Here is a 15,899-nt window from a genome sequence, read left to right as displayed (position 1 = left end):
CAGTACTGAGGGAGTGCCGCACTGTCAGAGGGTCAGTACTGAGGGAGTGCCGCACTGTCAGAGGGTCAGTACTGAGGGAGTGTCGCACTGTCAGAGGGTCAGTACTGAGGGAGTGCCGCACTGTCAGAGGGTCAGTACTGAGGGAGTGCCGCACTGTCAGAGGGTCAGTACTGAGGGAGTGCCGCACTGTCAGAGGGTCAGTACTGAGGCAGCGCCGCACTGTCAGAGTGTCAGTACTGAGGGAGTGCCGCACTGTCAGAGGGTCAGTACTGAGGGAGTACCGCACTGTCAGAGGGTCAGTACTGAGGGAGTGCCGCACTGTCAGAGGGTCAGTACTGAGGGAGTGCCGCACTGTCAGAGTGTCAGTACTGAGGGAGTACCGCACTGTCAGAGGGTCAGTACTGAGGGAGTGCCGCACTGTCAGAGTGTCAGTCCTGAGGGAGTACCGCACTGTCAGAGGGTCAGTGCTGAGGGTGTGCCGCACTGTCAGAGGGTCAGTACTGAGGGAGTGCCGCACTGTCAGAGGGTCAGTACTGAGGGAGTGCCGCACTGTCAGAGGGTCAGTACTGAGGGAGCGCCGCACTGTCAGAGGGTCAGTAGTGAGGGAGTGCTGCACTGTCAGAGGGTCAGTAGTGAGGGAGTGCCGCACTGTCAGAGGGTCAGTACTGAGGGAGTGCTGCACTGTCAGAGGGACAGTACTGAGGGAGTGCCGCACTGTCAGAGGGTCAGTACTGAGGGAGAGCCGCACTGTCAGAGGGTCAGTACTGAGGGAGTGCCGCACTGTCAGAGGGTCAGTACTGAGGGAGTGCCGCACTGTCTGAGGGTCAGTACTGAGGGAGTGCCGCACTGTCGGAGGGTCAGTACTGAGGAAGTGCCGCACTGTCAGAGGGTCAGTACTGAGCGAGTGCTGCACTGTCAGAGGGTCAGTACTGAGGGAGTGCCGCACTGTCAGAGGGTCAGTACTGAGGGAGTGCCGCACTGTCAGAGGGTCAGTACTGAGGGAGTGCTGCACTGTCAGAGGGTCAGTACTGAGGGAGTGCCGCACTGTCTGAGGGTCAGTACTGAGGGAGTGCCGCACTGTCGGAGGGTCAGTACTGAGGAAGTGCCGCACTGTCAGAGGGTCAGTACTGAGGGAGTGCCGCACTGTCAGAGGGTCAGTACTGAGGGAGCACCGCACTGTCAGAGGGTCAGTACTGAGGGAGTGCCGCACTGTCAGAGGGTCAGTACTGAGGGAGTGCCGCACTGTCAGAGGGTCAGTACTGAGGGAGTGCCGCACTGTCAGAGGGTCAGTACTGAGGGAGTGCCGCACTGTCAGAGGGTCAGTACTGAGGGAGTGCCGCACTGTCTGAGGGTCAGTTCTGAGGGAGTGCCGCACTGTCAGAGGGTCAGTACTGAGGGAGTGCCGCACTGTCAGAGGGTCAGTACTGAGGGAGTGCTGCACTGTCAGAGGGTCAGTACTGAGGGAGTGCCGCACTGTCAGAGGGTCAGTACTGAGGGAGTGCCGCACTGTCAGAGGGTCAGTACTGAGGGAGTGCCACACTGTCAGAGTCAGTACTGAGGGAGTGCCGCACTGTCAGAGGGTCAGTACTGAGGGAATGCCGCACTGTCAGAGGGTCAGTACTGAGGGAGTGCCGCTCTGTCAGAGGGTCAGTACTGAGGGAGCCCCGCACTGTCAGAGGGTCAGTACTGAGGGAGTTCTGCACTGTCAGAGGGTCAGTACTGAGGGAGTGCCGCACTGTCAGAGGGTCAGTACTGAGGGAGTGCCGCACTGTCAGAGGGTCAGTACTGAGGGAGTGTCGCACTGTCAGACGGTCAGTACTGAGGGAGTGCCGCACTGTCAGAGGGTCAGTACTGAGGGAGTGCCGCACTGTCAGAGGGTCAGTACTGAGGGAGTGCTGCACTGTCAGAGGGTCAGTACTGAGGGAGTGCTGCACTGTCAGAGGGTCAGTACTGAGGGAGAGCCGCACTGTCAGAGGGTCAGTACTGAGGGAGTGCCGCACTATCAGAGGGTCAGTACTGAGGGAGTGCCGCACTGTCAGAGGGTCAGTACTGAGGGAGTGCCGCACTGTCAGAGGGTCAGTACTGAGGGAGTGCTGCACTGTCAGAGGGACAGTGCTGAGGGAGTGCTGCACTGTCAGAGGGTCAGTCCTGAGGGAGTGCTGCACTGTCAGAGGGTCAGTACTGAGGGAGTGCCGCACTGTCAGAGGGTCAGTACTGAGGGAGTGCTGCACTGTCAGAGGGACAGTACTGAGGGAGTGCTGCACTGTCAGAGGGTCAGTCCTGAGGGAGTGCTGCACTGTCAGTGGGTTAGTACTGAGGGAGCGCCGCACTGTCAGAGGGTCAGTACTGAGGGAGTGCCGCACTGTCAGAGGGTCAGTACTGAGGGAGTGCCGCACTGTCAGAGGGTCAGTACTGAGGGAGTGCCGCACTGTCAGAGGGTCAGTACTGAGGGAGTGCCGCACTGTCAGAGGGTCAGTACTGAGGGAGTGCCGCACTGTCAGAGGGTCAGTACTGAGGCAGCGCCGCACTGTCAGAGTGTCAGTACTGAGGGAGTACCGCACTGTCAGAGGGTCAGTACTGAGGGAGTACCGCACTGTCAGAGGGTCAGTACTGAGGGAGTGCCGCACTGTCAGAGGGTCAGTACTGAGGGAGTGCCGCACTGTCAGAGTGTCAGTACTGAGGGAGTACCGCACTGTCAGAGGGTCAGTACTGAGGGAGTGCCGCACTGTCAGAGGGTCAGTACTGAGGGAGTGCTGCACTGTCAGAGGGTCAGTACTGAGGGAGTGCCGCACTGTCAGAGGGTCAGTACTGAGGGAGTGCCGCACTGTCAGAGTGTCAGTACTGAGGGAGTACCGCACTGTCAGAGGGTCAGTGCTGAGGGTGTGCCGCACTGTCAGAGGGTCAGTACTGAGGGAGTGCCGCACTGTCAGAGGGTCAGTACTGAGGGAGTGCCGCACTGTCAGAGGGTCAGTACTGAGGGAGCGCCGCACTGTCAGAGGGTCAGTAGTGAGGGAGTGCTGCACTGTCAGAGGGTCAGTAGTGAGGGAGTGCCGCACTGTCAGAGGGTCAGTACTGAGGGAGTGCTGCACTGTCAGAGGGTCAGTACTGAGGGAGTGCCGCACTGTCAGAGGGTCAGTACTGAGGGAGTGCCGCACTGTCAGAGGGTCAGTACTGAGGGAGTGCCGCACTGTCAGAGTCAGTACTGAGGGAGTGCCGCACTATTAGAGGGTCAGTACTGAGGGAGTGCCGCACTGTCAGAGGGTCAGTGCTGAGGGAGTGCTGCACTGTCAGAGGGTCAGTACTGAGGGAATGCTGCACTGTCAGAGGGTCAGTGCTGAGGGAGTGCCGCACTGTCAGAGGGTCAGTACTGAGGGAGTGCTGCACTGTCAGAGGGTCAGTACTGAGGGAGTGCCGCACTGTCAGAGGGTCAGTACTGAGGGAGTGCCGCACTGTCAGAGGGTCAGTACTGAGCGTGTTCTCCCCGGTGTCCTGGGGCCAATATTTATTCCCCGACCAACATCACTAAACACAGATGATCTGGGTCGGTCTCACATTGCTGTGTGTGGGATCTTGCTGTGCGTAAATTGGCTGCTGCGTTTCCCACATCACAACAGTGACCTCACTTCAAAAAAAAAACCTTCACTGTGAGTGAGGCACTTTGGGGCGTCCCGAGGGGGGGGGTTTACAGGTGTTTACAGTGGAGACGTGGTTTATACCTTCATCTTGGCACGAATGTAACCCTGGTGGACATTGTGGTGGAATCCAGTTTCCGTGTCCTGGACAGACGTACTGGAGTCCGTGTCATCCGCAGATTCCTTCTCGATGTTCTCCTGCACTGACAGGGATAACGGTGCCTCATCGATTTCACACTCTTTGTAATGAAAAATATCCAGGGGATCTAAAGAAAGAATTCTTTGCAAACATCATCGAGGAAAGCCAGCATGTTACAGAGATAGGGAGGGGCTGGAGGGGGTTACAGAGATAGGGAGGGTTGTAGGGGCTGGGAGGAGGTTACAGAGATAGGGAGGGTTGTAGGGGCTGGGAGGAGGTTACAGAGATAGGGAGGGTTGTCGGGGCTGGAGGAGGTTACAGATATAGGGAGGGTTGTAGGGGCTGGGAGGAGGTTACAGAGATAGGGAGGGTTGTAGGGGCTGGAGGAGGTTACAGAGATAGGGAGGGTTGTCGGGGCTGGGAGGAGGTTACAGAGATAGGGAGGGGTGTAGGGGCTGGAGGGGGTTACAGAGATAGGGGGGTTGGAGGGGGTTACAGAGATAGGGAGGGGCTGGAGGAGGTCACAGAGATAGGGAGGGGTGTAGGGGCTTGGAGGAGGTTACAGAGATAGGGGGGGCTGGAGGGGGTTACAGAGATAGGGAGGGGCTGGAGGAGGTCACAGAGATAGGGAGGGGTGTAGGGGCTGGAGGAGGTTACAGAGATAGGGAGGGTTGTCGGGGCTGGAGGAGGTTACAGATATAGGGAGGGTTGTAGGGGCTGGGAGGAGGTTACAGAGATAGGGAGGGTTGTAGGGGCTGGAGGAGGTTACAGAGATAGGGAGGGTTGTCGGGGCTGGGAGGAGGTTACAGAGATAGGGAGGGGTGTAGGGGCTGGAGGGGGTTACAGAGATAGGGGGGTTGGAGGGGGTTACAGAGATAGGGAGGGGCTGGAGGAGGTCACAGAGATAGGGAGGGGTGTAGGGGCTTGGAGGAGGTTACAGAGATAGGGGGGGCTGGAGGGGGTTACAGAGATAGGGAGGGGCTGGAGGAGGTCACAGAGATAGGGAGGGGTGTAGGGGCTTGGAGGAGGTTACAGAGATAGGGAGGGTGTAGGGGCTGGGAGGAGGTTACAGAGATAGGGAGGGGTGTAGGGGCTGGGAGGAGGTTACAGAGATAGGGAGGGTTGTAGGGGCTGGGAGGAGGTTACAGAGATAGGGAGGGTTGTAGGGGCTGGGAGGAGGTTACAGAGATAGGGAGGGTTGTAGGGGCTGGGAGGAGGTTACAGAGATAGGGAGGGTTGTAGGGGCTGGGAGGAGGTTACAGATATAGGGAGGGGTGTCGGGGCTGGAGGAGGTTACAGAGATAGGGAGGGTTGTAGGGGTCGGAGGAGGTTACAGAGATAGGGCGGGTTGTCGGGGCTGGAGGAGGTTACAGAAATAGGGAGGATTGTAGGGGCTGGAGGAGATTACAGAGATAGGGAGGGTTGTAGGGGCTGGAAGAGGTTACAGAGAGTGGGAGGGTTGTAGGGGCTGGAGGAGGTTACAGAAATAGGGAGGATTGTAGGGGCTGGAGGAGGTTACAGAGATAGGGAGGGGTGTAGGGGCTGGAGGAGGTTACAGAGATAGGGAGGGTTCTAGGTCTATTATTTTATTTTTTTAAAATATTTTTTATTAAGGTTTTTTAACAACACAATTTTTCCCCTTACAAACAGTAACCCCCCCCGTAACAAAATAACACAAATTCTCCCTGAGCAAGATATATACAAGGCAAGATGGTATCTTTACATAGCTTTATACACTGGCTCTTGGCCGCACGTACCGTTTCCCCCCACCCTCCATGCTATCTCCCGCTCGTCCATCCCCTCAGACAGTCTCTCATTCCCCCCCCCCCCCCGGGTTGCTGCTGCTGCTGACCGACCTTCTTCTAACGCTCCGCGAGATAGTCTAGGAACGGTTGCCACCGCCTGTAAAACCCCTGCGCAGACCCTCTCAAAGCAAACTTAACTCTCTCCAATTTTCTGAACCCCGCCATGTCGTTAATCCAGGCCTCCAGGCTGGGGGGCTTCGCCTCCTTCCACAATAGCAAGATCCTTCGCCGGGCTACTAGGGACGCAAAGGCCAGAATTCCGGCCTCTTTCGCCTCCTGCACTCCCGGTTTGTCCACTACTCCAAATATTGCTAGCCCCCAGCTTGGCTTGGCCCGGACTTTCACCACCTGAGATATTGCTCCCGCCACTCCTCTCCAGAACCCCTCCAATGCCGGGCATGACCAAAACATATGGACATGGTTCGCCGGGCTCCCTGAGCACCTTCCACATCTGTCCTCCACCCCAAAGAACCTACTCAACCTCGCCCCCGTCAAATGTGCTCTGTGGACCACCTTAAATTGTATCAGACTGAGCCTGGCACACGAGGAGGAGGTATTAACCCTACCCAGGGCGTCGGCCCATAGCCCTTCCTCAATCTCCTCCCCCAGCTCCTCCTCCCATTTACCCTTCAACTCTTCTACCAGCGCTTCCCCCTCTTCTTTCATCTCTTGGTATATTTCCGACACCTTGCCCTCCCCGACCCATACACCCGAGATCACCCTATCTTGAACTTCTTGTGCCGGGAGCAATGGAAATTCCCTCACCTGTCGCCTCACAAAAGCCCTCACCTGCATATATCTAAATGCATTTCCTGGGGGTAACTCAAATTTCTCCTCCAGTGCCCCTAGGCTCGCAAATGTCCCGTCAATGAACAGGTCCCCCATTCTTCTTATCCCCGCCCGATGCCAGCCTTGGAACCCCCCGTCCATGTTCCTCGGGACAAACCGGTGATCTTCCTCGGGACAAACTCCTGATCGGGGACCACACCGATGCTCCCATTGCACCCCGGTGCCGTCTCCACTGGCCCCAGATCCTTAGTGTTGCCGCCACCACCGGGCTTGTGGTGTATTTTGTCGGCGAGAGCGGCAACGATGCCGTTACCAATGCCCCCAGGCTCGTTCCTTTACAGGACGCCATCTCCATCCTCTTCCATGCCGCCCCCTCTCCCTCCATAACCCACTTGCGGATCATCGCCACGTTTGCTGCCCAGTAGTAACTCTCTAGGTTTGGCAAACCTCGGGGTCTTATTTGCCCACACAAACCCCATAATACTCCGACCTACGCTCTTGAAAAAGCCCTTGGTGATCACGATGGGGAGGCACTGAAACACTTGGAAGGACCACCATTTTGACCGACTGCACCCTACCCGCCAGCGAGAGCGGTAACATGTCCCATCTTTTAAAATCCTCCTCCATTTGCTCCACCACCCTCGTCAAATTCAGTTTATGTAGGGCCCCCCAACTTCTGGCTATCTGGATCCCCAGATACCGAAAACTCCTCTCTGCCCTCCTCAGCGGCAGGTCCCCTATCCCTCTTTCTTGGTCCCCCGCCTGTAATACAAAAAGCTCACTCTTCTCTACATTAAGCTTGTAGCCCGAGAACTCTCCAAACTCCTTCAGAGTCTGCATGACCTCCACCATCCCCTCCATTGGGTCCGCCACGTATAGCAGCAGGTCATCCGCATATAGCGATACCCGATGCTCCTCTCCCCCGCGGACTATCCCCCTCCATTTCTGAGACTCCCTAAGTGATATGGCCAAGGGTTCGATCGCCAATGCAAACAACAGGGGGCACCCCTGCCTCGTCCCTCGGTACAGCCGAAAGTACTCTGACCTCCGCCGGTTCGTCACTACGCTCGCCACCGGGGCTCTGTAAAGGAGCTTAACCCATCTAATAAACCCTCCCCCGAACCCAAACCTGCGCAATACCTCCCAGAGGTACTCCCACTCTACTCGGTCAAAGGCTTTTTCCGCGTCCATAGCTGCTACTATCTCCGCCTCTCCCTCCTCCGATGTCATCGTTATCACGTTTAAGAGCCGCCGCACATTGGTATTTAACTGCCTGCCCTTTACGAATCCCGTTTGGTCCTCGGGAATCACCCCCGGGACACAGTCCTCAATCCTAGTGGCCAGTACCTTCGCCAATAGCTTAGCATCCACATTGAGGAGCGAAATCAGCCTGTACGATCCACATTGCAGTGGATCCTTGTCTCGCTTTAGAATCAAGGAGATTGTCGCCTCCGACATTGTCTGGGGCAGGGTTCCCTCCTCTCTTGCCTCGTTGAAGGTCCTCACTAGTAGCGGGGCCAGCAGGTCCACATATTTTCTATAGAATTCCACCGGGAACCCATCCGGCCCCGGGGCCTTCCCCGCCTGCATGCTCCCCAAACCCTTGCTCAGCTCCTCCAACCCAATTGGTGCCCCCAAACCAACCGCCTCCTGCTCCTCCACCCTCGGGAACCCCAGCTGGTCCAGGAATCGCCTCATCCCCCCTTCCCCCCCTGGGGGCTGGGATCTGTACAGCTCTTCATAGAAGGCCTTGAATACCTTAGTTATTTTCGTTGCACTTCGAACCCTTCCATCTTTGATTCCCCCTATTTCCCTCGCTGCCGCCCTCTTACGGAGCTGGTGTGCCAACATTCGACTAGCCTTTTCCCCGTACTCGTAAGTCGCCCCTTGCACCTTCCTCCACTGTGCCTCCGCCTTGCCCGTGGTCAGCAGGTCAAACTCTGTCTGGAGCCGTCGCCTTTCCCCAAGTAATCTTTCCTCTGGGGCCTCTGCGTATCTCCTGTCCACTCGCAAGATCTCCCCCACTAACCTCTCCCTTTCCATTCCCTCTATCTTCTCCCTATGAGCCCTGATGGAGATCAGCTCTCCCCTGATCACCGCCTTCAACGACTCCCATACCACCCCCACCCGCACCTCTCCGTTGTCGTTGGCCTCCAAGTACCTTTCGATACACCCCCTCACCTTCCCACACCACCTCGTCCGCCAGCAGTCCCACATCCAGCCGCCACAGCGGGCGTTGGTCCCTCTCCTCTCCCAGCTCCAGTTCCACCCAGTGCGGGGCATGGTCCGAAACGGCTATGGCCGAATACTCCGTCCCCTCCACCCTCGGGATGAGCGCCCTGCCCAGAACAAAGAAATCTATCCGGGAGTAAGCCTTATGCACGTGGGAGAAAAAAGAAAATTCCCTGGCCTGCGGCCTTGCAAACCGCCATGGGTCCACTCCCCCCATCTGATCCATAAACCCCCTAAGTACCTTGGCCGCCGCCGGCCTCCTTCCCGTCCTTGATCTGGAGCGGTCCAGTGCTGGATCCAAACTGTATTGAACTCCCCTCCCATTATCAGGCCTCCTACCTCCAGGTCCGGAATGCGCCCCAACATGAGCTTCATGAATCCCGCATCATCCCAGTTCGGGGCGTATACGTTTACCAACACCACCCACGTCCCTTGCAACCTACCACTCACCATCACGTATCTCCCTCCATTATCCGCTACGATAGTCTTGGCCTCAAATGACACATGCTTTCCCACCTGAATTGCCACCTCTCTATTTTTTGCATCCAATCCTGAGTGAAATACCTGTCCTACCCATCCCCTTCTTAACCTGACCTGGTACGCCTATAGGTCAATTATTGGACAGCAAATATAGCCGTGATCAGGAAGTGGGTAGTGGAGGAGGGGTCAGTGTGGGAGCGGGTGGAGGCGGCATCATGTAGGGGCATTGGTAACGTCACCTCTGCCGTTCTCGCTGGCCCGGTACTCCACAAGCCCGGAGGTAGTGGCGGCTCTGAGAGTTTGGGGACAGTGGAGGAAGCACATGGGAGTGGAGGGAGCGTCGGTGTGGGCTCCAATTTGTGACAATCACCGGTTTGTCCCGGGGAGGCTGGAAGGGGGGTTTCGGAGGTGGCAGAGAGCAGGGATTGAGAGGCTGGGGGATGTGTTTATTGATGGGAGCGTTCCCTGTTTGGAGGATCTGGAGGAGGAGTTTGAATTGCCGGCTGAGAATGGGTTTCGCTATCTGCAGGTGAGGGACTTTGTGGGAAGGCACCTTTCCACTTCTACCGCCCCAGGGATTACAGGGTAAGGTCGTTTCTGGAACGGGAGTGGGGGAGGAGGGGCTGGAGGAGGTTACAGAGATAGGGAGGGTTGTAGGGGCTGGAGGAGGTGAGAGAGATAGGGAGGGTTGTAGGGGCTGGAGGAGGTTGCAGAGATATGGAGGGTAGTTGGGGCTGGAGGAGGTTACAGAAATAGGGAGGGGGTATAGGGGCTGGAGGAGGTTACAGAGATAGGGAGGGCTGGAGAAGGTTACAGAGATAGGGAGGGCTGTAGGGACTGGAAGAGGTTACAGAGATAGGGATGGTTGTAGTAACTGGAAGAGGTTACAGCGATAGGGAGGGTTGTCGCGACTGGTGGAGGTTACAGAGATAGGGAGGGGTGTAGGGGCTGGAGGAGGTTACAGAGATAGGGATGGTTGTACGGACTGGAGGAGGTTACAGGGATAGGGAGGGTTGTCGGGACTGGAGGAGGTTACAGAGATAGGGAGGGTTGTAGGGGCTGGAGGAGGTCACAGAGATAGGGAGGGTTGTAGGGAGTGGAGGAGGTTACAGAGATAGGGAGGGTTGTAGGGGCTGGAGGAGGTTACAGAGATAGGGTGGGTTGTAGGGACTGGAGGAGGTTACAGAGATAGGGAGGGATGTAGGGACTGGAGGAGGTTACAGAGATAGGGAGGGTTGTAGGGTCTGGAGGAGGTTACAGAGATAGGGAGGGCTGGAGGAGGTTACAGAGATAGGGAGGGTTGTAGGGTCTGGAGGAGGTTACAGAGATAGGGAGGGCTGTAGGGGCTGGAGGAGGTTACAGAGATAGGGAGGACTGGAGGAGGTTACAAAGATAGGGAGGACTGGAGGAGGTTACAGGGATAGGGAGGGCTGGAGGAGGTTACAGGGATAGGGAGGGCTGGAGGCGGTTACAGGGATAGGGAGGACTGGAGGAGGTTACAGGGATAGGGAGGGCTGGAGGAGGTTACAGGGATAGGGAGGGCTGGAGGCGGTTACAGGGATAGGGAGGACTGGAGGAGGTTACAGAGATAGGGAGGGCTGGAGGAGGTTACAGGGATAGGGAGGGCTGGAGGAGGTTACAGGGATAGGGAGGGCTGGAGGCGGTTACAGAGACAGGGAGGTGTGAATCCAGCCCACACTGTGACCAGGAAGGACACTGGTTGAAGTTACATTCACTGGTGAGCGAGGAATTTGCTAACCTGCCTAGCAGAGCCACAGAATGTTGCTGGACCTTTGGGAGCAAGTCTAAACACCTTGAATATTGCAGCAACCCCCCAGAGACACTCTGTCTGACAATCCAGCAATTATATACCAGTGCTTTCCGAGACAGCAGAAGCCAGCTGGAGGGGGAGCAACTTTTTCACAACTTTTTAAAGTTTAAATTAAGAGTAGCCAATTCTTATTTCCAATTAAGGGGCAATTTAGCGCGGCCAATCCACCTACCCTGCACATCTTTGGGCTGTGGGGGCGAAACCCACGCAGACACGGGGAAAATGTGCAAACTCCACACGGACAGTGACCCAGAGCCAGGATCGAACCTGGGACCTCGGCGCCGTGCTAACCACTGCACCAGGATGCTGCCCCCCTTAAATCACAATGATTTTTTAACAGAAAGTAGTTTTGAAATGAAAATCGCTTATTGTCACAAGTAGGCTTCAATGAAGTTACTGTGAAAAGCCCCTAGTCACCACATTCCAACGCCTGTTCGGGGAGGCTGGTACAGGAATTGAACCGTGCTGCTGGCCTGCCTTAGTAGCCAGCGATTTAGCCCAGTGAGCTGAACCAGCCCCTACTTTTCAGGAAGTTTTTACAATGTTACTTTCTGGTCAGAATCAACGCTTCTTAGACCTGGATCAAGGTGCTTGGCACAATTTTTAAAAATGAACATAAAGGCCCATCTAGGAGCTGGATATTATTAAAAAATACAGTCATACCTCTGCCCATTGCTCAACCCAGGGGAGAGAATGAGAACAGGGTGGTGTGTCTCGCGGTGAGGTTTCAGCGACAGCATTTACTCCAAGTTTTAAACTCAAGAAAGTTTTCCAAAACTTTTCTAAGTCTGCAGTTTGTGAACTTGCGCTTTTAAAAATTATATTTTCATATATATTAAACGTGCCCCCGTGTTCATTATTCCCAACATCAATCTCCAACAAACTAAATCCCTTCAAATTTTTATGGAAACTTATTGGTTTTTAAAGGATAAAATAATTTGTTTCAATTAAAAAAATTTGAAAACCAGTACTTTTATCCTTATTTCTGGATGCAGGAACAGTGTCCCAAAACTTTTGGCGCAGTGGATTTCTTCCGGGCACTGTGGATTCTTTCTGGGCACAGCAGATCCCTTTTGGGCATAATGGACCCCTTTCGGGCATAGTGGATCCCTTCTGAACACAGTGGATCCTTTCCATGCTTGGTGGATCCCTTTTAGGTGCAATGGGTTCTTCACAGGCATAGTGGATCCTCCCCAGACACTGGAACCTTCCTAAACACAGTGGATTATTTTGCCTACCAAGTGGATCCCTCCCAGGTACAATCAATCCCTCCCAGGTACAATCGATCCCTCCCAGGTACAATCGATCCCTCCCGGGCACAATAGATCCCTCCCAGGCACAATCGATCACTCCCAGGCACAATAGATCCCTCCCAGGTACAATCAATCCCTCCCAGGCACAATAGATATCTCACAGGCACAATCGATCCCTCTCAGGCACAATCGATCACTCCCAGGCACAGTGGATCATTCTTAACACGGGATCCTTAAACACAAGCGGGTCCTTCCCAAACACAATGGATCATTTTCTGTAAAAAGTTGATTCCTCCCAGGCGCAGTGGATCCCCTCCTGGGCACAGCGGATCCCATTCCATTTTTCCTGCCGTTACCACACTGACGATCTCCCAATGTGCCCCTGGTGTGTCCATGTACTTACGCGGGATATAAATGTCCGCCCTCAACTCGTCAGGAATCTCTCCCCAACTTCGAAGCTTTGAATTCTCACTCCGAGTTTTCACCAGAAACGCCCTCGGCATCTTGTGTCTGAACAGTTGCTTAAAGAAAAATGTACTTGTGGGTCAGTTCCCTTCAACTACAGTCACCGCCGGAGAGAGAGACAGAGACAGCGGTGAGGCGAAAGAACACGACAATCTCTCCCTTGTTGGTCTTTGCACTGTTACTTCTGGAAGCAAAGGAGCGACACCTGTATGACTTAAAAGAGAAACAAGATTTCTATAACCGGCTCTACTGCTTTCTCTCTCTCTCTCTGTTTGCCTGTCCCTCTATCTCTCCGTCTCTCTCTCTGCCTGTCTATCTCTGTACCTGTCTTTCCCTCTGTCTCTCTTTCTCTCCCTCTGTCTTTCTCTCTCTGTCCCCCTCTCTCTGTCCCTCTCTCTCTCTCTCTCTAAGTCCCTCTCTCTTTCTCTCTCTCTGGTCTCTCTCTCTGCCCTCTCTCTCTGTCTGTCCCTCCCTCTCTCTCTGTCTCTCCCACTCTTTCTATCTCTTAACTGTGCCTCTCTGTCTCTCTCACTCTTTCTACCTCTGTCTCTCTCTCTCGCTCTCTCTCTCTCTCGTGGGTGAATTTCTGCAGGAGGTGAGTCTGTCAGCTCCTCTCTCTCCTTCCCTCCCTGACTTGACAAGGAAGAGAGAGACAGATCACTGTTGGTGGGACCCACCTATAACCCAGACAGCACAGAAGTCACAGAGTTGGAAAGCAGGAACCTGGGCATTAACGCATGCGCTGACAGATAACGGTGGAGCTGTGAACACCTGTCTGCTTGCTGCCAACACACATACTGTCTTAAAGCAACCTCTCCCCCCAACACATACCGTCTAACCGCCCTGACTCATTGCATTGCCCAAACAAAACTGCAAAATGACATTCTGTTTTCTTAAATTGCATTCCATCTCCGCAGAATAGTTTCCAAGAAATGCTCAACAAACCAAAAATAAACCTGCCCCTCCACAAACAGACACGTACCTCCTGTTCAACTATCTGTTCACTCAAACATTCCCCCCCTCCCCTCCGTAAGCCAAAAGGAAGAGGACGCTAGGTGCCGCATTTGCTGTCTTTATTCCAGGAACTTTCGTTAATCTAGAGAGGCTGGGATACAGAGAAGAAATGCTGGAGATCTTCACCCACACTGTCAGGGTCTGGAAAGCAGAGTTCATGTTTCGAGTCCAACCTTGGCATTGCTTTAGAATTCTGGAGAAGCTGGGATTCTTCTTAATCATGTTAATAATCTTTATTAGTGCCTCAAGTAGGCTTACATTAACGCTGCAATGAAGTTACTGTGAAAATCCCCTCGTCGCCACATTCCGGCGCCTGTTCGGGTACGCAAAGGGTGAATTCAGAATGTCCAATTCACCCAACAGCACGTCTTTCGGGACTTGTGGGAGGAAACCGGAGCCCCCGGAGGAAACCCACGCAGACACGGGGGAGAACGTGCAGACTCCGCACAGACAGTGACCCAAGCCGGGGATCGAACCCGGGACCCTGGCGCTGTGAAGCAACAGTGCTCACCGCCGTGCTACTGTCACGCAGATTAAGGGGGAGATTGAATCATAGAACATAGAACATAGAACGATACAGCGCAGTACAGGCCCTTCGGCCCACGATGTTGCACCGAAACAAAAGCCATCTAACCTACACTATGCCATTATCATCCATATGTTTATCCAATAAACTTTTAAATGCCCTCAGTGTTGGCGAGTTCACTACTGTTGCAAGTCGGGCATTCCACGGCCTCACTACTCTTTGCGTAAAGAACCTACCTCTGACCTCTGTCCTATATCTATTACCCCTCAGTTTAAGGCTATGTCCCCTCGTGCCAGCCATTTCCATCCGCAGGAGAAGGCTCTCACTGTCCACCCTATCTAACCCCCTGATCATTTTGTATGCCTCTATTAAGTCTCCTCTTATCCTTCTTCTCTCCAACGAAAACAACCTCAAGTCCATCAGCCTTTCCTCATAAGATTTTCCCTCCATACCAGGCAACATCCTGGTAAATCTCCTCTACACCCGCTCCAAAGCCTCCACGTCCTTCCTATAATGCGGTGACCAGAACTGTACGCAATACTTCAAATGCGGCCGTACCAGAGTTCTGTACAGCTGCAACATGACCTCCTGACTCCGGAACTCAATCCCTCTACCAATAAAGGCCAACATTCCATAGGCCTTCTTCACAACCCTATCAACCTGGGTGGCAACTTTCAGGGATCTATGTACATGGACACCTAGATCCCTCTGCTCATCCACACTTCCAAGAGCTTTACCATTAGCCAAATATTCTGCATTCCTGTTATTCCTTCCAAAGTGAATCACCTCACACTTCTCTACATTAAACTCCATTTGCCACCTCTCAGCCCAGCACTGCAGCTTATCTATATCCCTCTGTAACCTGCTACATCCTTCCACACTGTCGACAACACCACCGACTTTAGTGTCGTCTGCAAATTTACTCACCCAGCCTTCTGCGACCTCCTCTAGGTCATTGATAAAAATGACAAACAGCAACGGCCCCAGAACATATCCTTGTGGTACACCACTTGTAACTGAACTCCATTCTGAACATTTCCCATCAACCACCACCCTCTGTCTTCTTTCAGCTAGCCAATTTCTGATCCACATCTCTAAATCACCCTCAATCCCCAGCCTCCGTATTTTCTGCAATAGCCTACCGTGGGGAACCTTATCAAACGCTTTACTGAAATCCATATACACCACATCAACTGCTCTACCCTCGTCTACCTGTTCAGTCACCTTCTCAAAGAACTCGATAAGGTTTGTGAGGCATGACCTACCCTTCACAAAGCCATGCTGACTATCCCTGATCATATTATTCCTATCTAGATGATTATAAATCTTGTCTCTTAAAGTCTCTCCAAGACTTTACCCACTACAGACGTGAGGCTCACCGGTCTATAGTTGCCGGGGTTGTCTCTGCTCCCCTTTTTGAACAAAGGGACCACATTTGCTATCCTCCAGTCCTCTGGCACTATTCCTGTAGCCAATGATGACATAAAAATCAAAGCCAAAGGTCCAGCAATCTCTTCCCTGGCCTCCCAGAGAATCCTAGGATAAATCCCATCAGGCCCAGGGGACTTATCTATTTTCAGCCTGTCCAGAATTGCCAACACCTCTTCCCTATGTACCTCAAAAAATGCCATCTATTCTAATAGCCTGGGTCTCAGCATTCTCCTCCACAACATTATCTTTTTCCTGAATGAATACTGACGAAAAATATTCATTTAGTATCTCGCCTATCTCTT

General features: G+C 53.9%; 1 protein-coding gene across 1 annotated transcript in view; it reads right to left on the bottom strand.

Moving 5' to 3' along the window:
- LOC140399851 (putative transcription factor Ovo-like 1) overlaps positions 1–13,331 on the bottom strand; it is a 35,734-nt gene extending 22,403 nt beyond the window's left edge. Inside the window, exons 1-3 of the mRNA XM_072489315.1 lie at positions 13,168–13,331; positions 12,565–12,839; positions 3,717–3,898 (exon numbers count right to left, since the gene is read on the bottom strand). Of these exons, the coding sequence (XP_072345416.1) occupies positions 3,717–3,898; positions 12,565–12,664 (282 nt within the window). The 5' untranslated portion in view covers positions 12,665–12,839; positions 13,168–13,331. The remainder of the gene's footprint in view (positions 1–3,716; positions 3,899–12,564; positions 12,840–13,167) is intronic.
- Between the last annotated feature and the right edge of the window lie 2,568 nt (positions 13,332–15,899).

This window comes from Scyliorhinus torazame, chromosome 24, assembly GCF_047496885.1.
Source record: "Scyliorhinus torazame isolate Kashiwa2021f chromosome 24, sScyTor2.1, whole genome shotgun sequence".
Lineage (NCBI taxonomy): Eukaryota > Metazoa > Chordata > Chondrichthyes > Carcharhiniformes > Scyliorhinidae > Scyliorhinus > Scyliorhinus torazame.
Note: the sequence above shows the minus strand (reverse complement) of the source record. Positions and strands in the feature narration are given on the sequence as shown.